General features: G+C 34.3%; 1 protein-coding gene across 1 annotated transcript in view; it reads left to right on the top strand.

The window, feature by feature from the left end:
• mindy3 (MINDY lysine 48 deubiquitinase 3) overlaps positions 1-27504 on the top strand; it is a 42514-nt gene that overhangs the window by 5476 nt on the left and 9534 nt on the right. Inside the window, exons 6-12 of the mRNA XM_088928948.1 lie at positions 99-213; positions 619-692; positions 1014-1093; positions 2589-2659; positions 5244-5324; positions 16051-16123; positions 26793-26865. Of these exons, the coding sequence (XP_088785074.1) occupies positions 99-213; positions 619-692; positions 1014-1093; positions 2589-2659; positions 5244-5324; positions 16051-16123; positions 26793-26865 (567 nt within the window). The remainder of the gene's footprint in view (positions 1-98; positions 214-618; positions 693-1013; positions 1094-2588; positions 2660-5243; positions 5325-16050; positions 16124-26792; positions 26866-27504) is intronic.

The following is a 27504-nucleotide window of genomic DNA, read 5'->3' as shown; positions in this document are numbered from 1 at the left end:
CTGACTTTAGTTGTGTTTCTTTCTTGCAGTGAAAGAAATAACAGTACATTTTCTACAGGTGTCATGTGCTTTGATTTTCATAGTGTACTTTATTTTAGGAAAAGGATGCTGAAAACATCTGGTGAAATGAAGGAAGCAGTGCTGGATCTGTATGACACATGGAGGAACAAGTTTGGAGTGCTGCTATTTCTTTATTCTGTCATATTGACAAAGGTATGTGCATGTGCAATGTCTGGCAAATGTCTCACATTTTCTGCAATTGGCAAAGCTCCTTTAAAGTTCAGTTCTTTAATTTATCTGTTGTGGTTGGGTTTAAATATTTTTTTTTCTGTTGGGCAGTCCACTGCCAATGACAAGTTCCACCATATCATTTCATAATAGTTTCATCGTAATTTTTTGATCCCTTGTTAAAAGTTACTATGTAGTCCAGGAACTATCTCTATAATTTTTTGGTTTGGTTCATGTAAATGTAATGGTAGAAGTTCTTAACTTGAAATGAAATGTAGCCAATATAAAATATTAACTTTTGCCTTCTGTAAATATTTTAAGCCAGTTTTATTTCTTTTATTCTGAAATGATACCAACTTAAAATATTTACCAAGTTTCCTCTCTTCTTAGGGCATTGAAAACATAAAGAATGAGATTGAAGATGCTACAGAACCTCTGATAGACCCTGTCTATGGTCATGGAAGGTAGGATTTTTCTCAGTTTGAAAATTGATAGGAACAGAAATTAAACTTTAGTTCAGGGTTTGTGTTCTGAGGTTTGCATGTGCTTACTGACTCCCCTCTAAACAGAAATGATGCGGGCATTATTTTATGTGTAAATGGATCTGCTTCACTCATGTCCCAGAGTCACACTAAAGTGCTGCTTTGTAGAGTAATGGCAGCTTTCATTTCAATTCTGACACAACTGCCATCACAAATACAGTGTCACATGTCTTTTTACATTTAATTGGATTACTCAACATTTAAAAGGCCCCACACCTTAATTTCTCTTCCTTTTCTCTTCAGTCAGAGTTTAATTAACCTCCTGCTGACAGGCCACGCAGTGTCCAATGTTTGGGATGGAGACCGGGAATGCTCTGGAATGAGTAAGCTTTGACACTAACAGCATACACCAAAGAAGAGCTTTAAGCACATTAAACTTACAATCCTTGTTTTTCAATTTTTCAAATTGAATTTTCTCATTTTAAGTCTTATTGATCAATATTATTAAGCATTTAATATTTTAAATTTTAAAAAATCTGTCCGTTTATTCATTTTTCAATTTTGAAGATGGGAACATACCAAGGGTTCAATACAAAATGCATCTTGTCTTAATCTATTTGCTTTTTTAGCGGTGGCTGTTTCTGTTATGTTCTTCAATACTAATAACTTACATATAATATGTCGAGCACAATCTTAGGTGCTCTAAAACAGCCTTGTGCTTTGATTGAGTATTTTTTGTCCAAAAAATAGTTTGTTTCAAGTATTTTTTTCCTGTAGGAGATCTGAGAGTCTGAGATGTATGCATTGTATGATTGGAACAGTTTATTCAGTGACACAAAACCTTGTTCAGCAGTGAAGGTTTAGCTTTCTAGATAGTTCTGTGAACTTGTAGTGAAGGCTTTTGAACAGCAGATGGCAGCGTTACTTAATGGTTATGTGCATTACCTGGCTCCCAACAGAAACCTCAGTTAAAGCAGTGACATGCAAGCAATGGTGGAAAATGGGATGTTCATAATTTTTGTATGGTCACTATTTACCAAAAATATATTTTAATCTGATTCTTTCTATAACAGCAGTGCATTTCTTTAAAAGGGTATTATTGCTAATATAGGAACAAGTAATAGGTTTATTCCATGCTGAAAAGAGAAGAAAGAAAACACAAGGTTTTGGCTGTGGAGCTTTCTTATTGCTAATATATATGGACAATTTAAAAGACGTTAAAATGGCAGCACATATCGACATCACAAAGAACTGACTTAGAAAAGGTTGAAAAGTGGATTTAATGATTTAAAAATCCTCTTCTAAAAACGTAAATACTGTCAAATAGATTGTTCCATGCATTACAGTGACTCCATTGTATTATGTGTTAAAACATCTGCTAGTTTAACAATTAATGTGTTTAAAATAAATAAATTCTAGATTATGCCATAACATTGATTAAGGTTTAATGGTATGCTGGGGATAATGTCCTTGATTTATCTGGATTTCACACAGATTTCACTCTTTGTAGAAACACTCGTCACTTTTGTTGAGATTGTAATATGTGTGGAGTGTCAAGGGATGCAAACTTTTAGTAAAGTTATTTATCTCAGAATGCCACATTGTAGGAATATTAAAATGAATAAGTCATGGCAGCAGCTGTTACATTTGTCGAAGGAACATCTTCCTTTTAAAGTTGACATTTTAGCAGAGTGAACATCTGTCTTGAGAGGTCTAGTTATCTTGAACATGAGCCTGAGTTTGGTGTTGTTTGTTTTTATGAGAGAACCTAGGAGCCATCAGAAATTGATTTGTTTGGACAAACATTTAATTCCAGGTTCCTACAACGTGTAATGTAATGATTTTATGGTGTTCAGTTGTTGTCTTTTTCTTTCCCAGAGCTGCATGGTATACACAGCCAAGCAACTATAGGCTTTCTTACGTTAATGGAGTCTTTACAATATTGTAAGGTGGGTCTTATATTTTTATCAATTTCACACAATAAATATGTTCTCAGGTTAAGGATTTTCATCTTTCAATCAAGGATATGGGAATTAAAAAGCACTTAATTAATTTAAAATAAACTATTTTAGAGGGAGGCAGCCACACAGTTTGTTACTGGGAAAAAAATATAGAAAGATCTATAAATATTTAGATGATGAATTTATGAAGTGAGTGACGTTGATTTCTCCTGAAGAAAAACTTCAGAAATCTAAATTCTATTTTTTCCAGGGCATTATTTTTTATTTTGTTGGATTCTTAGATTTCTTGGTCAGAATACTTTTAAGAAATTGCCTTTATTTAGAAAAGTTTTGGAATTTTAAGTTCTGTCGGCCGATTATTTGTCATTGACCAAAATCTGGTATTGTAAATGCTGTTCTTCTTAATTTTTTATCCCAAGATGCAATAAGTGCTAAATTGAGGTTGTCTTTCAGAAGACATCCAAATATGCAATATCCAAACATTTCTATTTCATCTACTATATTTTCATAAGCATCACTAAGTTTGTGAAAAGTGAAGCATGTCTTCCCTGTCATCTTTCTTCTTCTGCTTCTGCTTCTGCTTCTTCTAAATAATAATAATAAAATATAACTGAAAATAGCTTAACTGATAATAAATTCCAAGTGTTCCTAAAAACATAATCGATAAGACTGGCTAGGGGTCTCCATAACCAGGGCTGAAGACCCCTGTTCTAACATAAGGTGTATGGATACATTCCAAAAGAATCTCTCTGAAGATTTAATTTTTTTCTTGATTTGTGGAATGGTGTCCTTTTAGATTTTTTTTCTTTCTTCAGCAGTCCTAGCAGGTAGGAAAGTCACATGACATAATAGCCTGTCTTAGTGTTTAATTTGATTGTAACCCGTTTTTAATACATGTCCAGTAAAAAGAAACTTAGAACAGAAACGAGGCTAAGAACCAAAGCCTTTATATTTGTTCTTGTCTTTATCAAATCTTTATAAGAAAATATTAATCAGAATAATTTTATTCTGTTGGGCCCCTTTACAAAATGAAAAACCCTTAGCTGTAATAATTGACTGCCAAGACAAAATGTTTATTTCTTAAATTCATTCTTGTAGAATAAAAGTTGAATGTCCTCTTTTATTTGTATTCTTTTCTTTGTTTAGAAATATTTTTGGTAGTTAATAGTGATGATCTGAATTATAGACTTTGACTCATGGAGGAATTAGTTGTGTGGGAGGTTTTAATCATAGGCCTGTGTGATAAGGTTTAATTGTCTGTACAGTAATCACAATTGCATTATAATTACACTGATGTTTGTTTTCATTTCCTCTGTGGAGCAAGAATTTTCTTGAAAAATGTTAATATAGCTTTAATATTTTTCCAGTGCCGTTTTTTGTAGAAGAAATAATTAGACATTTGAAGGCCATATTACCATTTTGTATAAGGGTGATCTTCTTAATAAAATCTAGTATTAATGCTTAGTACTCATAGATGTGTATTATGCTGTAATTTAGAGATGTCAGAAATTATAGAGACCCTTACAGGAGAGCCCCATTAAATTTAAGATTTTACTCGGATCTAATTGTACTCATAGAAGAAGTTGTATTGCGAAAGGTAAGGTTTATGTTGTAAATCTATTCTATTTAAACAGAATAGGAATTTGTAGTTCCATCCATCAATTTTCAAACCACTTCATCCAAGTTAGGGTCGCAGGAAAGCCAGACCCTATCTGTTCAAGCAGTGGGCGCAAGGCACCATTCATCCTGCACAGCATACCAGTCCGTCATAGGGCATACACAGACACAAACATGAGTTCTCAGACAGCAGTGAACCTGCCAGTATGTCTTTGGAGTATGGGAGGAAACTGGAGCACCTGGAGAGAACCCACATGAACATAGGGAGAATATACAAACACCACCCAGATAGCACCTAAGGTCCGGAATTGAACCCAGGGCCCTAGCGCTACAAGGCAGCAATGCTGACTTCTCTGCCACCATACTGACTGAATTCGTAATAACCATTTCTACTGCAAATACATGTACATTAGCACTACTATTTATTGTTTCTTAATGCATCAGGTAAATGTCATATTTAGTCCGATCTTTAAAATAAATCTGATAAATGGTTTCATTCATTGGGACTGCTTTCTTATTGCGCAGCTGTGATCCAATGTAATTATTTCTTGGGCACATCGGAAAAATGTTGTTTTTGCCAACAAAGACATTTAAAAGATGATACTTAAATAGCTATTTTTTTATTTTCTTTGCAGTACTTCACTGATTATTATATTATTAGTGCAATAGAATGGAAACAGTTTGAAAAAATCTATACAACTTTTTGGATTAGGGCCCGTTTTTAAGGGATGTATTCTCAATCCTTGAAGTGTTGCGGCAGTGCAAAATCTTGTCTGCGTATAAGTATTTCATAGTATAAAGAACTGTATGTACAACTGTATGTATGTCTGTTCTATTTTATATTGAATTGCAACCAGAACTTAATGATTGACTGATATATGGCCCTTGCTTAATTTGTTTCTAATCTTTTTCTCTGCTGTGTATTAATTTAGGCTTTTTTCTATATATTTTCCAGGTTGGGGCTTTTCTCAAGTCTCCAAAGTTCCCTATTTGGATACTTGGCAGTGAAACGCACCTCACTGTGTTCTTTGCCAAGGTAGGTTTGCTTTCAGATTGTCTTTGTAATGTAAACCAGTCAGTCAGATAATGGGTCATGTTTTATTCTCATACTCACAAGAATGTGTTTTTTAATAGTCTTATTATTTTGCTTCTTACTGAGATTTTCTTTTTTAAAAATGATCCTACCCTTTTAAGGAATCATTATGTTTCCTGGCTATAACAAGATGATGTTTTACAGACTACAGCATGAGATATTCACTGTTAAGTTTTATTATAGAGGGATTTAGAACTGGTTTATCAAAAAATTGATTGTATTTGTGTCCTGGTTAATTTGAGAAAAATGACTATTTTATTACAGTCAGATATATGTGTATATTTATGTATTCTTTTTAAATCGAATGTGACCCATCTATTGCACACAGTTTGGATTCTCATTTATATCTTCAAACATTAGCATCAATCAGCATGCATTTAAAATATATTTCCTGTGTGTTGGTAGAGTAAGCTTAAAGTTGTTTATCATATTTGCTGTTCTACATAGTTAAGCATGTTAAGTTTATTTGAGCTGCCAGGATGTGTTGCTTGCAAATCCTGGACTTGTCCAGTCTTGTTAACAGATTGTATATGAAGGGAAAATTTCAAGAGCTGCTAGAGTTTTTATTTATATTTTGCTTTTCTTTCCTTATATGTTCAAATTGCAGGGTTTTGACTTGCGTAATTTTAGCATTCCATTCCTCTATCTGGAAAGCCACCAAGTCAGTCAGAGAATTAATGTCTAAGCTGTGGTAATCAGAAATCCAACCAGTGAAAAATGATTTGATTCTGTAGAAGTTTATACTGAACTGTATTCAGTACATGAAGATCATTTGCTCACTATAGTAGGTATTCTACGAGACCACTGTTTGACAAAAGGGTAAAGCTGATTTGTCATGTAGTTTATGACTGTACTATTGATCTGTTTTCAAAATGAGAAGAAGATAAAACCTAGATAAAGAAAATGACAAGGGCTGTGTTTTCCTTCATGTATGTGCTAGTAACTTTACTTTTAACTCCTTTTCATACTCATGTCAGATTGAAATTGCATCAAATTCTGGCATTAACTTTTTCCATCACAAATTATTTAACAAATAAACATAACCTCCATATCCGCATCGTCTTTGATGTTAAATGTGTAAGATATCAGACTTCAGGAGCTTCTTCCAGTTCTATATTCCTGCTCCATGTTCTCATGGCAAAGATGTGCAGTTTGTCTACAAAAATGAATATGAAAAGAAGAGTGGAGCAGAGACAGCTCTTTGGTTTTTAAATGTTTTTTAGCAGATACATGATTAGTTATGGCATAAAATGTATAATCTGTTAAATAAGGCATAATGCCTTGTACTGATTGAGCATGTCTGGTGTCATTGTTTAAAATAAGGGTTTAACAGGTTAGTAAACTTTTATTGACTACAATTGGCAGTTGTCCAATAGACTTTATGTTGTATTTTTTAATTATCGAAATCAAAATTGTGTTCAGTTTCACATATCCCATTGCTGAAAAGCTCTGTTTTTCTACATCATGCTTCTGTTGAGTTAACTTTACATTATAGGTCATTGTGTGCCCTTGTGGAGCAATGTCATCAAACTGTTTACTTTGAAAATAAGAAGAAATTGTTCAGGTCTTCACAGCGCCTTGTAATTCCAGACATATCATAGATGCCTTTTCCAATAAGACTGACTCCTCAGCTTAATAACCTCAACACATTCTTCATAGCTTTAAAATATGATACTGATTAAGGTTAATACTTGTGGTTTTTTGATGCAGGCCATGAAAATTTCGTTGTACATGCCCTCAGGTGAACAACAAAATTATTTCCTTTTGGAAAAATGATCTAGTTGCAGTCCATCTGTTTCAGTTTTCCTACAGAAGATTGTTTTAGCTGTTAATGCGTGTGCACAAAGTAAAATTGATTGGTTGCATTCTTTAAACTTAAGTCTGTGCTGTGATTAGCAGTCTTATTTTCAATAAGAAAAATGTCTTCAGTGTATTTTGTTCCTTCAGACTTAAGTTTTGACTTTTTTTAACTCGGTTCAACTGGTGTAACTGGTCCAGGCTGTGCTCTGTAATCTTTACATCACAGGTTAGAGTTGGGCCATGTTACTAGAAGTCTGTAACAAGGGTGGGGATAGTTGGCCACGGCTCTCTCCTAGTGACACTGCAGCTTCCCAGGTGCTTGAATACTCTTGAAATTCCTGGGGTGCAGTGTCTAAGTGGCAGTCTCAACTTACAATTAAGGAGATGTAACAGTTTTAATTATGTAAATTGTATTTCTGTAATGTGCAAAATATGGCTGTGCATTATGAATATATACACTGGAAAACATAGTAACATGTAACAGAGAAATCTCTGTAGTTTAAACAATGTTTAAAAGATCCTCCTTTATATGATATTTACAACACATTCTAGGGTGCATTCTTTTTAATAATTTAGATTAATATAGATTAAATACTGTGAATGTGTTTTCCTTTATTTAAAAAAATCTATTTAGATTTTTGCTTAAACTTCTACCCTGATTTACTCTGTTCTGTGATACCTTTTCATTGCATTCATGTAATTGGCATGCGTTCATTTCAGTGCTTAAAGTAATAATAGAAGGAAATGGGGCTATTGAATAATTATAATGGACATTATTGAATTAACTTTTTAAATTTCCAAGAGGAAATACTAATTCTGCATTGAATTATATTCACAAACAGCGGTTTTTAAAGGTAAAAATGTCTTCACACTCTTTATTTCTTCAGATTTCAATACTTTCCATTAATGCAAAGCAATTTTATAATATCTTTACTCTTACAGTACACTTGAATAAATATGATTCATCTTATGCTTCCTTGTAAACCTTCATTGTTATTTCATTATTTAATGTTGTGTGTTTCACTGAAGGAGATGAGGCCCATATTTAACATCAGATTTCTTCCTTCATGTTTAGGTCCACCCTTTACAGTGGTAGGGTCATCAAAGTACCTTTTTCATGTGGTAGGAAATGATTAGATTTACATTCCCTGTGCCTTCCGTGTTCATGGCTAGAGGGTTTTTCTTCTGTTCCGTAAGGCAACCCTTGACCTAGTTTCATTTTCCCATAGGAATCTCAGAAATGGGACTATATTTGAGAGCCCAGTAATCTAAAATGCAAAGCTGCTGTCATAAATGGCAATGTTTTGGGCTTTGAGTATCAGTACTCAGCAAGAAAAGCCAGGACCAAGCACCTCTTTTGTCTATATAATTCCATCTTTGCTTCTCTCACCATGGAGGTCACATAAAAGCTGAAAACATGCTGTGAATAGCTTTGTAACTTTGTGATGGTTTGAGTCCCCCAAACCACATTCAATTACACATCTTGAAACACTACACAATATAATACTTTGGATATACTAGATTTGTGTGCCTTTGCTAAATATTTGATCACCATGCTAAATGAATTGACACGTAAGTTCACAACATGGTGTATTCTTCCTATTTCACATAGTGGTTGTGCTTCTTCAGAGCAAGTCTTTAAAACAAGCATTCCACCATTGTCTACATGTGAACAAATAATTTTTGCATTTCAGCATCTAACATTGAATGCAAGAACCAGACATCTGTGTTAATGGTGAACCAAGAACCATGCTTGGAAATATTTGAAAGTAAATCTCATTCAGTGGTATACAGATAACTCTGGGGAAACAGCTGCACTGGGGTGGATCAGAAGTGTAATGTGATATCAATTAACGGATTATTATCAAGCCCGACCTTTACAATTTTTGCAGGGTAGAACTGGAGGGGTGTAATATTTTTATTACAGATCTGGTCAAGTGTCAGTTTAGTTAGGTGAATCTAGCCCTTAATGTGGGATTTCCTTTGTCCGTTTAAAAAAAAAAGACTTTGTATCCTTTACTTCAGTAGTGCGATCATACAAATCTGGGAGTGTTTTCAGATCCATTCTGAAAAGTATTGTGATGTCCGACAAATCATTAATCATCCAGCACAGTGCTGTCTAGCAGTCTGATGCCCTGATTTTTCTCTACACCTTTCCTTTGTTGTATGGTAATCCTACTACAAGGCACTTTGCCCTCAGTTGATGTATCATATGAATGTTCACCACACATCACTCTTAACAGAAAACAATGCGTCTTTAGTTCTCTGTCTGTATATTGTTGCATGTCACTATAGAGCTACTTTGATAACAAAGGACAGTCATAAGAGAGCACAGTAAAAGTATGTTGGTATTGAAGTACTTGTGTCCAGCCAATGAACTGTGGATGCGTATAATGTTTCTAATTGGTACTTAAGAAGACATATAAAGTTACAGCGTAAAGAAAGTTTCGCCTGATAGCTCTTATAAAACATAATGATAAACCACTGTCGAGTCAATCAAGTGGAAGAAGGATTTCTATGTACCATAGACAATGAAGATACAGGGTTTCAGGAAATAGTCAGATGTGATATTTAAATTCCACAGATAAATATCTTAAAATTGTTCAGATTTGCTCAGGCACAGTGAGGCTGCCATGTGTTGGATGTGGTAGGAATTAAAGCCAGTGTTCTCTTTAGGATCTAATCTAGACCATGTTAAAGTGTAATTAAATACCCATTTATCGCAAAAGCATAAAAATCAGAATTATACATGCACTATCTTCTTACAATTTTGAAAGAGGTTGCAATGTTAACTAATACTATGAACTGGGAAGGCATAATCAGTTCTTATTCTTGCAGTTATTGTCTACTGAGAAAGTATCCTCGGTTTTTACCTTGATTTTTTTTTATTATATTGTCTTATAAAAATGCTCTGAAATTAATTTGTCACATATTATAGTCATTCTGGATGTTTGTTAAAGTAGTTTTCTTTTCATCAAAGACTGCAATATAAGTTACCAAGGGTTTGCGTTGTATGTTGTTGTCTTAGAGTGCATGACATTCAAGGTTTGACTTTCTTGGCATTATTATAACTTCAAGAAGCTTACACTTTTCTTTATTTAAAACTGCAGCCAGTTTACTAAGTGTAGTTGAAATTTGAAGTGAGATAGAACATCTTGTTTGTGTTGGATGTAAACCATCAGCAATCCAAAATAATCTTTGTTGTTAGTACATTTCATCTGATAAAATAAAGGGTCATTTAACTTAGAGCTGTTTTTGCAAGAGTGGTTAACGTACTATAAATACATTTTAAGGCAGTAAGATTATTGCTAATTATTTTTAGGTATTTGTATATAAACAATTCCCTTAATGACAGCCCTACCTCAGGTGCCCAGGGTCTTTCATGCTCAGCTCTTAGTTCCTAGACTATGTGAGAAAGTTATTTTACCCAACTAGTGAAACTTTTATAAGTAGTCTAAGCCATTATATCAGGTAACAGATTTATAATTGGCAGCAATAAAGAAACCTGAGAATAACTGGCTTAAACCTTGCCTTACAGATTGACAGATGTGTCTTTCATTGATGTATTCATAGTGTTATGCTCAGTCATTAATAGCTTTTAATTTTTTGCAGTAAATTTAATTGTTGCAACTAACTCCTGTTCCTCCATAGCATGTGACATCACATCCATAAGATCTGTAAACTTAGTTTCTGTTTCATATTTCTACAAACTCTGCATTGCTTGTAGAATGATTTTTCTTTCAGAATTTCACTGAAACCTGTTGCTTTTCCACTTCCAAACTATCTGGTAATAATATGTGGGCCCAGGAATCAACATGTCTTTATCAAGACATTACATCCACAAATCTCTTAGATTAGTAATAAGAAGGTGACTTTTTTACAAGCAACATTTGAATATTATGTGAGCACTCCTCACTGTGTTTCAAGATGAGTTAATGGATAGGGTGGGAAAAAAAGACAAAAGCACTCTTGGATTACATTCCGCATTCGCAGACTCTAAAATTAAAAATAGCAAATTAGTGTAACCTTCTAAGGTTAAACATTGTAAATTTCTAAGTACTTGGGTCATCCTTCCCGTTTTCTTTTTCTTTTTGTAATACATGCTGTAATAGTCTACACATTGCAGTGTGGTATAGCTACTCTTAAAAAACCATCACATACACAAAAAAATAAACTGAGTTAAGTAATTCTAACAAGGAGTTGAAATATATTTAAAGTATTTTAGCAAATTCATTATTAACTGGGATTCTCACATTAATTCTGAATGTTTTAGGAGTTATAAATATTTATCTCTAAAAATTACTTGTGCCTCCTTGAAATTACCTCAAAGCAACCGTCTAAATGATTAAATCCCCTTTCCAGCAACAGGTTTTTTGTGAAGATGCTTTAAATGTTTCCTGTCATTGTGCCTGAACAAGCAGTAAAATGTTTTATTTTTGCTGTGAAGGATCTGAATTTTCAAAATGTTTTTTTGTTGTAGTGTTTTGCTTTCCTGGATTCTTTCGAGACCTTAAAATAACACTCTTCATCATAGTAAATTGCATTGAAAACAAGGTTTTAGATGCCATAATGATTGGTTACATTCCATTAGCTAGTTGTTAAAGGATGAGGGATACATTTTTACGTCTTAGAACACAGTGTTCTGCATTATTAGAATGTCTCATAACAGTGGTTATCTAAAATTGGCTTGGATTGCTTTCTAGAATTGGAGCGACTTTTTGAATTTCCTTGTATGGATTTTGGTATATTTCAGTAGCCCTTACACTGGAAGAAATGAATGCCAGACTCAGAATTTGGAATTTGGCCTAGGTAAAGCCAAAGAAGCAACACATCAGACAGGAGTACATCAACCTAACCATCCGAGTATGATGGAGATAAATTACTACATGACTGGTTTTAGGCAATTTCAGAACAAAACATTTCTTTTTATTAAAAAGTTATTTGCTAATTCCTCCAGTTAAGTTAATTGCCATTGGGGATAGCTTTCCTCTAATTACAGTGTGTGTTCTGTTTGTATATCCTTGCTTGGTAGCAGCACTAGCATTTTTTAGTCTTCTATAGTCATTTCTCAGAAGATGAGTAATTAGATTAGTGCTTTGTTCTGCATACAGTGATGCACTGTGTTTTGATAAAAGTCCTCCAAGAAAATCAGGTTGCTGCTACAAGTGCTTTTGGTGGACCTGGTGGACCAGTAGGTGATACTGTCACCTCTGGTCCAACCTTTCAAAGCCAGTGCCCCAATATGGTATGGGAGGAGATGACATCTTATGGATTAGGTGTTAAACCAAGGTCCCTAACGCACTTTTCAGAGGCACTAAAATATAAATTCCACTGCTTTTATATAACAAGGTCTTTCTGCCATTGTGCATTAATTCAGTTTGGGGAAACACCTGAATCTGTATTTCTGAATTTCCTACTAGAATCTCTTACTTCTGAAGAATGGCTCGTGTTATTAAAGCAGTTGAGATTGTTTGGGATTATTTTTCACATTTGTCAGTTCTTACTGTTTATTATTAGCTTATTTCTCTGTGCTGCAGTTCAACAGTTCTGTGCTGACTGGTACTTGTAGTTGAGGAGAAATTATTTAATGTCCAATATAAAGATTATGTTGTTCAGACTGGTTTTGGGGCCGTAAATTTAAATTTAAGCTTCTTTGGTTTGTTGGTTTGAAAAAGACAATAGCGGGCAAATTAAAAAATATATGAAATACAGCACCTAAAACAGTTTGGTTTCTTGAATTTGGTCATAAAATAGTATTGAACTTTGTAAGGAGAGAAACAGGAAATAACAAAGACCTTCAAATGTTTATATTTTGTAACATTTTTCTTCAGTGAAGGCAGACAGCAGCAAGATTAGGGTAATACATAAAAATGCAGAGCTAGATATGCGTGCTTCCTTTGTTGTTGTTATAGTTCCACAGTCAAGTATAACATGAACATGCAATCTTTAGTAAGTTGGATAAATTTATTGTACTCAGCTGTGTCAAACTGTAAACATGTTTTTTTTTCCATGGTTGTTGAGTTTCTAATGATTGCATGTGTTAGGTTATTCGAAGACTCTGGTGGGCCTTTATAAGTGACTCACCCACCCTGTTCTGGATGGTGATGCCTAATGTTGTGAATACAGAAGAACTACCATTGCCTAGGCTGGAAATAATGTTGCAGGGTAAAGAGTTCCCATATCATTAAAGTTTGTCATTTCATTCTAGACTTCTGTCCTTCAATAGGTCCTTTCATCCTATGTGTGCTCCACTGCTTACTGATTGATGGTAACACCCCTCTCGGTGATCAATGGCAATCGCTTTTAGTAGCATCCCTCCTGTTTTTTGCAACAATAACCTTAAAGATGGTCATTCCTGAGGAATTCCAGTTGGGGATCACTTTACTCATATTAACAGATATACAATTATGCATCTAGCTAGTGTTCTAAAAGATTCTAACCTGTTTCTCCTAACAAACTCAAACAAGCAAACAAACAATCATCTTTTGCTAAAAGAAATCGTGTACGATTTTACTCTATAGATTATGGAACACATTCCAAAAAATGTTTTAAGTTATATTTGTTTTCAGTGTTTAGTGGACTGGCACAGAACCACACATACAAGCTTTTGTAAGAGCACTGTAGTATGTGAAACAGCATATCGTCATAAATTATTTGTAAAGAATTTGTGTATTTTACATAATTTAACTCCTCCAAATCAGAGTAATCATGAACTTCAGATGATTCTTTACACAGCAGGACTCAGGAAGAGTCTATTGCTCTTTAATACTGTAAATACCATTACCATTTTCCTGCAAGCCCTGGATAACATTCTCTAGCTTACTGACCTAGAGACAGCTGCGTGTTTTTTGCCCTTTTCTCCCAAACCCCACAGGATTTTAATATCTCCTATTATGAAATTCTTCGAAGAAAGATTGGCATTTTAATAAATTCATGCTGTGAGGATACACTTTTAGTTTATTTTAAATAAGGCACTGTTGTTTGTTTAAAAAGAGAGTCTGGTAAACATTCTCTGAGAAAGAAACACTTTGTGAATCTGACAGTGCAGGTTTACCGGAAAGAAGCTGCAAGTAAAGGAAATATCTGTAGGGTTCTGCTTATATTATAACCATGAAAGCACATGGTTTGCAAGAGTCTGACGAATGTTCTGCGCAATTTCCACAAAGCTTTATAGTTACCAGTGGATTTCTACAAAAAGTGCAATTACACATAGTGCCATACAGAAAATATATTTCTTATTTTTTGTTTTTTTACTTCCTTTGATTTTCATCAAAAGTCCAGTGTATACGGATTTGGTATGTTTCAGCTGATTTTGGTTATAAACAATAAACCAGACAACAAACAACAGGGTATTGTCTCAAACTATGCATTTAAAAAATAAAGTAATTATAAAAGACTCCAGTGACACATTAAAGGTCTTCTTGCAAAAATAAACTGTGGGGAGTATTCAAACTCCAGGACTTTGGACCAACAATTGTAAGGCAGCCTCTTTTTATTCTTGTCCTTTCCTTGGACTTTTTTCTTATTTACATTTCTCATCTGCTCTTGTATTTTGACAGTGGTGACTGCTTTTTTTCCAAGGGTGAAAGTGAGTTAAAAGTGACAGTGAGAATGCAGTCATTTGCTAACCAGGATTGGGGAAAAAAAATTAGCGGACCTTGTGATGTGACCTACATAGCTTGTTCTCTTAAGAAGGAATCCTACCCTAGGATTTGGCTCTAAAATGATCTGTATATAATTGCTGAATATGCTGGTTCTAATGTGCATTTGTAGTAAGGCTATTTTAGAAGTAGTTTTTTTTTTCTAGAAGAAAATTTTCTTGCTTTTTGAAACTGCACTTTTGAGTACTGAGAACATATGGAAATTAGCTGGGAGAATCAGTTTAAAGGGAAAGTTTAAAAAATGCAAAAGAATGTAAGTGTGCAGACTGTGAAGCTTAAGTTCAAAACTCGCAAAAAATAATTTAATTTTCTTGTTTCTAATTAGAAAAAATAATTCTTTGATGCTGAAGTTTTTCTTCTTTTATTGAGCAATATGTACAGGAAAGTGGTTATGGTGCCAATTTAAATTATTATAATGTCTACTATAGTTCTATTGTTCTGCATAGGAAATGTGGAGGTAAATGTTAATCTAATTTTTACTTGACCTTTTAAACTGTAAAATATTTCTTCATTGTGTTCAAAGTGCTTTTCCATAAACTACCACCATTTGAACTTATTTTCTCTGCACTGCTGGAATGCCTTTTATCAACTACACTTACAGTATATTTCTAGACACGCCTCTGTCTAGTATCAATGGAAGTTATTGTTTTTCCTTGAGGAGATTCCTGAGTTTCTGTCTAGAAAGATGAATAAATTTCAAACATGTCTTGCATAGTCTTCTACATCCTCATGTACTGCCTTCATCCTTTGTCTAAAATAAATCCCTTTGGATCTTTACTTATAAATTAATCATACATCTTAACTTGTTTTGTTTCATAAACAGCCAATTAGTTGTGATTGTGAAGACTTTGGAAAAACAATAAACAGGAAAGTTTAAGACTTTCTTTTGATCAGCTGACAATGTGGCTGTGTGGCGGCAATTATGCTGTCTTGTGACTGCAATTATGGTGGCTCAGGTGGTTTTCATTAAGGGGCGCTGTACACTGATAAAATGTAAACACTGAGAAGAGTAGTGAAATACTGTAATGAAAACAAGTTTGGTAACGAGCTCTAATCTTGCAATCTTCATTAGCTTGTGTCCGTTTTTGCCATGATGTAATTTAATACGGATGTAAATTAGACACTGTCTTTTACAGATGTTTTGGAGAACTGGTACCTGTTTTAAGTGTTACTCATTTACCCATGTATTTTACTTAATTCACCTTTAGGAAATGTCCCTGGTTGCTCCTGAATCACCATCCGAACAAGCTAGAAGAGTTTTCCAGACCTATGACCCAGAAGGTAGATACGCATGTTTCATTGCTTTCTTAAATTAAGAATTATTGTTCATTCCGTTGATCACCTTTTAATAATTTTGCAACTTTCCTCATTTTCCAAGACCCAAAGAAGGTTCCACAGCCGAAACATTGTTTCTTCTTCTCCTCTCTTTATTCTCTTTTTCGCGTGGAATATACCTTTACTTGATCCTTTGCAGCCTACGCATACTGACACAGCTACCTACTTGAACCGCATAAAGTTTGGGTGCATAATTCCAGTCCCAGAGCACTAGGAGTCAGCAGGGTTCTAGGTCTCTTTGAATCATCAATACCCAAAGACTTTCTTAAGCATTAAAACCATCCAGTAACGCTAACAATTCGTTCAGATAGGTAAGGATAATCACAGGTAGAACAAAAACCTGCAGGCACTACTCTCCTTCAGAGGACTGGAGTTGTGCACCACTGTCACAAAGAATACAAATCTAATAGAAAATGAATTAGTATAGACGTTTCCAGTTTGATAATTTAGTTAGGGTATTTCTGGATTTCCTAAGTAATGATAGATTTCTCTTGCATTTAGTTCTTTCATTTTTCTAGGTTCTTTAGTCTTCAGTTTCCTTCTGTGTCTTAAAGTTTTTTATAGCATTAGTGATGAAGTCAGAGCTACCTTATACTTCAGGGGTTCCCAGACCAGTTATTCTGGTGGTATTAGTTGTGGCCTCTTAGGCAACTGTGGCCATTAGTGGTGGGTACCTGCTGGTGGATGCAATACCAATATTTCAAAAATTGCTAAAATAACATTAGTATAATGTTCATAAGTAATATGAACATATGTAAAGATAGATAAATTACATATAAATCACTGGTTATACATATGCATGAGTCTGGAAGCTTTGAAAACTCTATGAGAAATAATACAGCTACTGTTCCCTGTTTTGTTCTTGGGAAAAACTAAAATACAAAAGATAACACAATTTTTAAAGCATTTCTCCATGGAATTTAATAAACCATTTTGAAATTCTTAACATAAAAACTAATACCTTTACTAACATCATGATGGCATTTCATTTTTAATAATGTATTCATAATAATTGTTGTGCTTTCATACCGCCCTGCCGTCTTAAAAAAATTATCAATTTATTGAATATTTAATGCTTATGTTAAGTGATTGTTTTTCTACTGGTTTGGAGTTACGTGACAGTTCCCTATGTGTATTGGTTATCATTGAGTCTTGCTATACAATAGTAGCTCCCAGAATTCGTGTATTGGTGCTGGTAGAAATAATGAACAGCCTGTGAGAAACACTAAAGTAGCTTTTTGTGTTGCTCAGACATGCGTAATACAAAGTTACGGGCCACAGCATGAATCAAAATAGAAGGTAGAAGGGAAGATACCAGTATTTAAATAGAACAATTTAAAATATCTCAGTGCATTAGAGTAGGGTTGGTGGTGTCTTCTGTATCCTGCTGGTGGCCACATACAGTAAAATAATATGGAGGGAGCTCGGACTCTGAACCACACTCTTCATCTCTTGCTTTTCCATCCTCACAATTCAGTGGTGTGTGAGCGTTGTGGGTCTAATTTTATTTTCACTAAAAACAAAATAGATCTAGATTTTCTGTGTAATTTTTGTACAGCGCAAATCTGACAGGGTGTCAGAATACCATGACCTCTTCATGAATTGGATTGTTTTTGTTACATTTTGTCCATTTCCTCTGCTTAAAACCTAATTTTGTAACGTTTAACCATGTTTTCCCACAAGCTCATTTTTTTTTCTTTCTGGAGAAGTTTCCAGACGATTGTGACTTTCCTTTGCTTTGTGTTTCCTCTGGATTTCTCTTCTCGCCTCTCTCCTGGCTTTCCTGTTTTTTGCTATCTTATGTTTTTTTTAAGTAGATAAGATTGTCTTTGCTTTTCTTCACCATTTAAGATTCTCACAGAAATGTTTGTGCTGGTGCTTGCTTTACTGATATGTCCTGCAGGTGTTTTTTTCCCCATTTCATGCTTCTTCATAGTACTGTAATTCAAAAGATTTCTGTTGCCAAACTTTTAAAAGTCTTTATGTAGATGAAATCTTTGAGGTAGCATTTTATTGTACTCTTAATATTGTGAGCTCACATTTTTTAGTTTATATACCAATTGACCTTAATTCTCAATGGGCTTATACTGACATACAGCATGTTGGCTGACCTGGTTGTTTGTGAAACGATGATCACATTTGCCTTTTGAAATGATTTTGTGACATTTACCGTATCTTTGCTGAATCAGAGGATGTTTAGTTTCAGGTTAGACATGTTTGCAAGTATCTGTATTAATACAGGTTTCCTGCAAGCTGGGTGTTAGATACACAGTACATGTTAAACATTATGCATTTTTATACCTCAATAATAAGTCTTTTTTCTCTTTGCTTCTTTCACATTATAATTGTATTACATTATATTGTAATTATAGAAATAATTCAGTTCCTAATATAGAAAAGTTTTTGTCCTTTTAAAAAATCATTGCAAATCTAATTGAGTAGGACGCATAAGTACTTTTTATTCATTTTTATTATTGAAAGGCATTAATTGAAGGAGTTTCCATTGTGTATCTAAACTGAAAAGAAAATTAATAAGCATTCTTATTTTTGATATAACAGAGGTTCTTAAGTAGCATGCATATAGATATAAGCACTGATAAAATACCTTAATTTTTATGTCTCTCTTCTGTCACGTTAAATGTCTCTTTAAAATGTCTGCTTTAAAAGCAAAGCAATATTGTATATCCTAAGGTTGTCTTCTCAGCAAGAAAAAAATCTTTCACACACATTGAAGTTTCTTTTGTTACCTAATAGAATTTGACATTATGTGATTACTACATCTAGTTACCATAATACTTCTGAATGAATGATGAGAATCAGTCTGGATTTTGTTTTAGAAGATGCAAAAAAAAAACCAACAACACAGATCTAAAAGAATTTTAAAGATAAGTGAGATTTTTTCTGATATGTTGCATGTCTATGGTATGTGTTACACTTCCAATTTGTAACACATGGTGGTTGGGCAGAGCAGAGTACAAATGCTATGGGAATGCTTCTTTCTTGTTTCTCAACTTTCCCATTTTAAAGTGGCATCAGGAATGAAAATTTTCATTAAATCAGGTACAAATGGTGATTGAAAAAACAACATTGAAATAAGCAGGCAAAAACAGTTCAAACCAGAAAACAAAATAGTATCATCAGCAATGAACATGTAGAGGAAGCAAGTTAGCCGATATAGCTGAAGCCGGATGTACACTGATGTCATCAAGGCTACAAAGCCAATGATAAACACGTTTCTTTTCCATATTGTCAAACTAATGACTGCTAAAGTATTTCTGCACTGCCAGTTTGTCTTTGGAGAACAATGCACTGCAGATGGAAGCTTGTACTAGATTTATTATTCTGTCTCAGTTACGGCAGATTTTTTTCCAGGAGTAATTAATCATTGAAAGTTAATTCAAGGGTAGATGGTGACTGCAGGTGGTGGTGCAATATTAATATTTTTAAAAGGATAGATATAACAGCATTTAAGGTCCTAGTTTAATATTTGGGTCAAATTGAAGATGTTGGGAAACCACAGCAGACAGTTCTATAAATGCCTATAAAGAGGTGCTTATCATTCAGCTGTTGAAGGGGAGTTTTACTGCCTTATCTAAAATACAGCACTTGCAAATTCATTTATGTTTTATGTTACATGTGGACTTTTTCTTGAATGGCGTATGTGGTAGATCTTCCAAAGCAGCTGAGTCAACGTCCCTTAGCACAATTATCCTGTAGGGGGATTAAGTCTGTTATTCTGTACAGGCACTCTTGAGGAATAATTAAAAATGTAATTAAAATACTTTTTACTTTAATCAAGGGATACTCTCTTGTTTACAGAACATTTTGAAGAAAATGTGCTGCTTGCTAATTTATTTAACCTAAGGCTGCCCACACAATTAAAGCTGTATTAAGAACATAAGATAAAAATTGGTAGGTTTTTTTTCCTTCTTCCTTTGCAGCTATATTTATCTCTCTTTTTTTAGCAGTAGTTGGTGGTGGAAGAGTAGGTTTTCCAGCTTTCTTTTGTCTGAATACCGTCATACTTCTTCATACTGTATAAATTCTGCATGTGTTTAGAAAAGTTTTAGAACCAACTATTTTTTTTAATCTCATTTTAAAAGTAATCGATGCCATTTGACTAAAGGTGTAAATTGACCTTTACAGAAGTCATGCACTATTACATAAAAAATTATCTAAATTAAATATTGTGAATCATAATACGTCTCCTGTTCCTGCCAGAGGGAAATCACGTTTTGACCACTCTTTTCCCAAATACCTGCTCTTAAGTTTTCCATTTGACAGGCAGGCGGTTCTGCAGTGCCTTACTGAAGAGTTTAGAAATGTGTCCCATGACAACGCTGAACTCACAGGTACCTAGCATATCCTGCTGCATAGCTCATCCAGTCCTATAGTTCAAACCTAAACCAGCAATGTCTCAACTGTATGGTATGGCTCTGCCTGCTTTCCAAACAAGCACTTTTTATTGGTTGCACTGCCTGGGAGATCTGAGAATTAAGTATTTGTATAGATGTGATTAATACTTATCCTAACATATACCTCTCCCCCCCCCAAAGAAACAATTGAAATGTCAGCACAATCTTCAACTAATCTTTTCACATCAAAACTAAATAAGTGTTGAATATCCTAGTTTATTTCTTGAGCTAGTGTCAATAGACCTCCTCTTTTTAATGGTTTCCCTCTGGTTTCTTTCTCAGTGGGAAAGCAAGGCTGAAACGTTTACATGACTCATGAAGCATAAGATTGGTGTTAATAAGGTGTAAAGCACAGGTACATTGAATTCTCATTGCATGATATTTTTGTTTTACAATGTGTTTTCCCCCAGACACATTTGAAATAGTTCTTTGCTCATTTTTTCTTTTTTTTGTCAAGGCCCTTCAAAGCTATAAAGAAAGGAAGCACTTTTCTTTCCAAATTAAGATTCTCTTTGATGCAATAATATAAGCAATTTGAAAACCAAAATACTACCACTGCCTCTGGCTCTCCAAATAGAAAAACCTTTTGATAATTAAGGTTTTTTTTATCAGTTGTCTGGTTGATTTTGCAAAAACAGTTTCTTAATTGTATCTGTTACCTGTTAAAATGGTTGGAATGTGCTCTAAGTTAGGAGTCCCTTTTCCTAGAAAGCGCTAATCTACGTTGTTTTATCAGTCACTGTAAATCACTTTGATAAGATTAAGAATACTTAGAAGTTATTGATCAAAGTGCTTTGTTCAGGAAGCATAATTCTGTACACCTGAGTTCTAAAGGGTATTCTGATGTTTGAAAAATACTCTAAAATACTCAAGTTAGCAAATCAACAGTTTAATGGATCACAATTCCAAATGTTTAGAAGTTGACAACTCAGTGGTGATTTCTAAAACGTTTTGGATTAGGCATTGTCAGTTTTCAGAATGAATCATTTTATTTATAAACCAGAAACTTGCAAAAATTAAAATTTGTCAATATTGCTGTGTTAAGGCTAAGGCATTTCATGGTTAAAGATAAAAGTAATGATTATTTTAAAATGTATTGTTCAGTTTTGAATGCCATGTTAATTAGCTCTTTGTAATTTAAAAACACACAACACATTGCTTTATCGTATTTTATTACATGATTAATATGTTATTACCTAAATTGTTAGAACCAATAAATGATACAGAAAACAGAAAATTATTAACCTGATAAAGTACTAATAAAAACACCCTAAGAAGGCAAATAATGTTTGTATTTCTTACCAATGGGATAAACTGGGAATGTTTTTCAAATGAGTCAATGTACTATTAAAGTGATGTGCATTGGAGAGAAAACTAAAGATCAGTTGATGTAATTGGCTGAAATATTAAGATGCTGTAACTTGATAATTAAGTGACTTTTTGTAAAAAACAAATAGAAGTATAATGTATTTTTCCGAACATTAATGTGTGTCTGGTATTTACAGGTAACAATGCACAGTAACAGTTAATGAAGGCCTAATTTGACTAATGCGTTGATATTATATTGTGAAATTGGGCATCTCACATATAACACTCATATTATAGTTCATACCAGTTATAATTGTCAAATGCATTAAAATGAAATTAAGGAAAGTTTTCTGATAAAATATTACTGTGGTCTGAACTTGGAAATTGAAAATAAACCACTCAATTTCCTTGGCAGTCACACTGTGGTTACTTGGTGTTAGGGTTATAATATCTAATTGGGTTTCAATCAATACTCTTTTTTTCTGTCATGCCATATGTATTTTCATAATATGCATGAAGATGTACTTTTAATAATGTGTGTTCCATAGCATTTTATACTCCAGCTGAAGATGATCTTGTCTTCACTGACATCTAATATGTAAACAGAGAAGACTGCCAACCCAAGCTGAAAGAGCTGTTTTCAATTAAATCTTGTGCCAAAACATTAGAAGTACTATTGAAACGAGAACACTAAACTTTTTTTTCTTTTTCCTGCACTTTACAAGTTTTATATTTATATGTCCTTACCAAACTTCCACTCCTTGTAAAGACATTATTTTCCTGTGAGGAAAAGGAAGGTTAGTAGAACTGCTGATTTTTGTTGTAATCTTTTTGTAAAATCAATTGTCTCTCAGAATCCAATTTTAGGACTCATTTATACTTTTATTTAAAATAATATTCTATATTTTCACCACACATATTGCAAAAGGTCCAGAAGATAATATGGTTATATGTGAACAACCAGGGATGTCATCAACAGCGTAGGCCACACTTTACAGCTCTTCTCCATAAAATACATAAAACTAAGAAAAACCATGAGGTGGTAATTTACAGATTCATGCCTCATGTGTCACAGAAATGATGTCATAGTCTAATAGGTAGAAAGCTAAACTGTTTCCAGTGCAGGGAGCTGAACCTTATGAGAAGACCAAATGGAAAGGCCAACAGTTAAAGTTGATAAGCACAAATGCTTATCTAAAAATGATATGAAAACTGTGATGAGTATTAATGATTCACTTTAAGGACAATGCAAAGTATAGCATACAAAATACTTACATAAAAAGTGTATGTGCAAGTCTAAATGCAAAGCATTAAATCTGATGCAGACTTAACAGTTTCAGGAAGCTAACAAAGAAAAATTGGCAAGAATTAGATCTTTCCAATGTGCAAAGTTGGTAGAGACTTATCCTTAAAGACTTGCAGCTGTAATTGCTGTCAAAGGTGCTTCTACCACGTATTGACTGATAGGAGTAAATACTTATGCAGTCAGCATTGTTTAGTGTTTCTTTCCAGTCTTTGCTAACATAATTTAAAACATCTTTCACCCATACAAGTGTTGAATCTGAGTACTCAAGCTGTGATTAAAGATCTTATTTAAAAAAAAAGTCAATGTTATTGTAATTCAACAAAATGGAACACCACTGGGAGGGACCAACATTTAATACATTAAATTGACTGATAAGAAATGTGATGTTCGACACCCACACATTAATCACGTGAAACTGGAATAAAAAACATTAATCCTCTTTCATTGGCAAGTCTGTAGGGCGACTGTCAGCTGTTGCGTATGTGGCATATTCCAGAAAAGCGCTATATAAGTGTAAGCAATTGTTTTTTTTTATTCCAATGCTTATAAAAGCCATTTACAGTTTTAAGATTGTTTTATGAATCATTTTGAGTGAATGCAAATGAAGAAAAATGAGCATTTTGACAGTAATGTAACTATTGTGTTAGATATGTTAGTATCTGCTATTACATGGAATAAATACCAAAGGTTTTTTTTGTAGTTGCTCTGTAGGAAATAGTTATTTTACGTATTATAAAATAGCAAAAGGGAAATTATGTCTAAATGCAGCTTTTTAAGTTATGTCTTCAATTATTGTGCTTGTTTTACAATCGAGAGTGGTAATACCTTCTTTGTGTCATTAGTGTAGCTTCTGTAAAGAAACTCTTTCATTGTGGATATTTTTTATACTTTACATATTTTCAGCGTTGGTTGGCAAACAGATTATTTACCAAGAAATCTGCCTCTAGAGCAGAAGAAAAAACAGAACATATTTTATGATGTGTTATTGCCATAGTAGGATAGATTCCATGATGACAGATCATGGAATTTTCTCACTCAGGCAGTGTTTGATTACTTTTCTAAGGGAGGTAACTTAACATTGGATGGAAAAGATACAAAGGCTTATCTGGTTTCAAGATGGGCAAAATCCCAACTAAAATCAGCAACATGTGAAAAAGTAAATATGTGAAATACTTTTTCTTGCAAACTGGATGAGATAACATAGTATGAACATTTTTTAAAACTGTTGCAACAAATTTCCTTTTATAAAAGGATTTCATCTGAGCTTTCTAGTGCACTGTGACTCTGAGAAAGTTAGGTGAACAGTGCAGTATTTTATGTGCCTGTGCTGCAAAGATGCAAACTCAGATACATTGTTAAACTATATAGAGATCAATGAATATTTCCACAGGCGCATTAATTAAAGCGTCAAGCAAGAGACATATTCCTGTATCAGGTTCTGGGCCATTATGTACTATTTTGAAAACATCCTGTGATGTACTTGACCTGTTAGCTTGCCATGGGAGGAAGCTTCATTGAACTGAAATTAGTTAAGAAAAGCTCCAGCTCGGGTTACACACAGAAGCAATTTGTAGTCTGTCTGTTTGTAGCCGGTCTTCATGCTTTTGTTCTGATTACTAGGTAATGTGTGAGTTGACCTCTGCTGTAAATCGAAACAAGATTACAGATAGTTCTGACCTGCAAGACAAGTATCATTGTGCTTGCTGCTTTATTTCTGTGCTGAACTGCACCAAAATACTCTGCAATTTTCTGTAACTGGAAAAGATTTTAATTAGTGGCAAGCAGCTATATCACCCTGCAGCTCACAAATGGCAACCCACTGAAGCTAAGCAGGTGTGAGCCTGGCCAGTACCTGGATGAGAGACCTCCTGGGAAAAACTAAGGTTGCTGCTGGAAGAGGTGTTAGTGGGGCCAGTACAGGCCACTCATCCTTTGGTCTGTGTGAGTCCTAATGCCCCATTATAGTGCTGGGGACGCTATACTGTACAAAGGCGCCATCCTTCGGATGAGACATAATACCGAGGTCCTGACTCTCCGTCTTCATTAAAAATCCAAGGGCATTTCTCGAAAAGAGTTGGGTGTATTATCCTGGTGTCTGGGCCAAATTGCCCTCAGGCCTTTACCAGTCATGGCCTGGTAATCCACATCTATAAACTGACATCAACTCTGTTCTCCTACCCACTGAGAGCTGGTGTGTGGGGAGCGTACTGCTGCACTGTCTGCTGTTACATCATCCAGGTGAGGCTGCACACTGGTGGTGGTGGAGGGGAGTCCTCATTACCTGTAAAGTGCTTTGAATGGAGTTTCCAGGAAAGTGCTATATAAGTATAAGGAATTATTGATTATTATTATTGTAAATTGCAGACGATAAAGATAGCACAATTTGGTTTAAAGAAAGCAATTATTAATCACTTCTGTTTTAAGCCTCCTTTGTATTCTTTGTTATGTTTATGTGTCAGATGTGTAAAACAATATATTGGTTATTAATAGAATAATGAAGCCGTGCATTTCTTTCCACTGTTTCACATTTAGCTTATCTGCACATTTTAAATTAACACCCTTTTACAGGTTGGAAGGAAAAAGACGCCAAAACACCTATGAATGACACATCCAACTCTTGTGTCTCACACACATCCACATTATTACTAGTGATTTGGAAAGTTTTAAATTGTGAACGTCATCATATGTACTAGTGAAGATGGAGGTTGTGAAATTCATATGCATTTACAGAAATCTTTTGTAATCTTTATTTAGAATTGCTAGTTATTTTTGTTATACCTACCCAATTTGGATTAGCCGACTGTGATCGCACTCAGCGAGGATTGGGTAAACTGAACTGCCCGCTCTTCTTGTGACACGTCACATGCAATCGCAGGTGATTGGCAGAGGGGTGTGTGTCCCCCATCAACGCCGGATTCCTGCAAGCACCCAGGTGGCTGCAGGGGTCGCAGTGTCACAGAGAGCTGAGTGAGTCCTGGGGAGCTAATCCCATCCTACCGTCAGCGGGACTCAACCAATATTGCGCCACCTCTTGGGGATTCATAGTGACAAGCCCCAGCCTCAAAGCTGTCATCACCTGTGCTATCCCATTGCCTTTACCTCGTGTTTCCCCTCCTTTTACCTTTTTTCATAGCAGAATTGGCAGCCACATTGCTGTGATCCCCTGTTTTTAAAGAATTTTCAATTTAGAAAAACATGACTCTCTTTCGATTTACAATAACCTAAGCCAATTTCGCATGTTTTCATTTTTTATGATTGTTGTTAAATAGTTGAACGTTCCTAATGTGTTTTTCCAACATAAGTTTCATATAAGTATATGTACTTGTATTTCCTAACTTTTACTAATTAAGTTGCCACTATCGGGTCCTTCAGACATTTTAAATACTCCTACATCAAAAGTCTTTGCTGTTTCTCTCTAACTCTGAATTTCTTAAGATCACACAGGTATCCTTTAGCATTTAAAACTCGGGGCTGCTTATTCTTTTCCAGCAATGGGCAATGAACTCATGGCTCTTCATTCATATTACAGTAAAGCATGTTGAATGTTACTGTTTCACCCTCTGTCTTTGTGTTTCTTCTGTTACAGATAATGGGTTTATACCTGATACACTACTGGAGGATGTAATGAAAGCCCTGGACCTTGTCTCAGAGCCTGAATAGTAAGTCATTCTGTGGGGGACATGCCCGTGATTTTAACTCATTGCGTACCTTGTGTTCTTCAGGTATCTGTTAATCTTAGAATCCTTTTTTTTCAATATTTGTAAAAGGAACTGCTAGTATTGTGTATTTTATATTTATGTTCGATTATGCAAAGCGCTAACTCATGTTTTACATTCAGATTTAGGTTGAAAAGCTTGAAAGTTTTTTTTTAGTTTTTGTTCAGAAATAAATTTAAAGGAATAGATGATGTAAGGTGAACTTTATGATCATATTAACAGCTGTACTTCAAAAAACAATACCCCACAGAAAGCATCGTGTAATTTGCAGAACATATGGTGAACTGTGGTTTAATCATCATTCCCAGAATATTTTTCTGACAGGTAAATCCCAAAATAGCAAAAGGCATATATGCCTAACATTTAGCAAAAAAGCTGAAATAACTAGAAATAAATTACAATGTAGTATAGCAGTTTAAATGTAAAACGTTCAGTACGGTCATTTATGAAGTGAATATTTCTCTTTAAAGAATACTAATTCACTAATTTCACACAAAAAAATACTGCTACCACCATTGGCGCTGGGAGTCCTTAACGTCATACAAAACAATTTTAATTAAATTGTGATTGATATTATGAAGA

This window comes from Atractosteus spatula, chromosome 12 (genome assembly GCF_055471065.1).
Source record: "Atractosteus spatula isolate fAtrSpa1 chromosome 12, fAtrSpa1.hap1, whole genome shotgun sequence".
Taxonomy (NCBI): Eukaryota; Metazoa; Chordata; class Actinopteri; order Semionotiformes; family Lepisosteidae; genus Atractosteus; species Atractosteus spatula.
The sequence above is the reverse complement of the archived record's forward strand: the minus strand, read 5'-3'. Positions and strand labels throughout refer to the sequence as shown.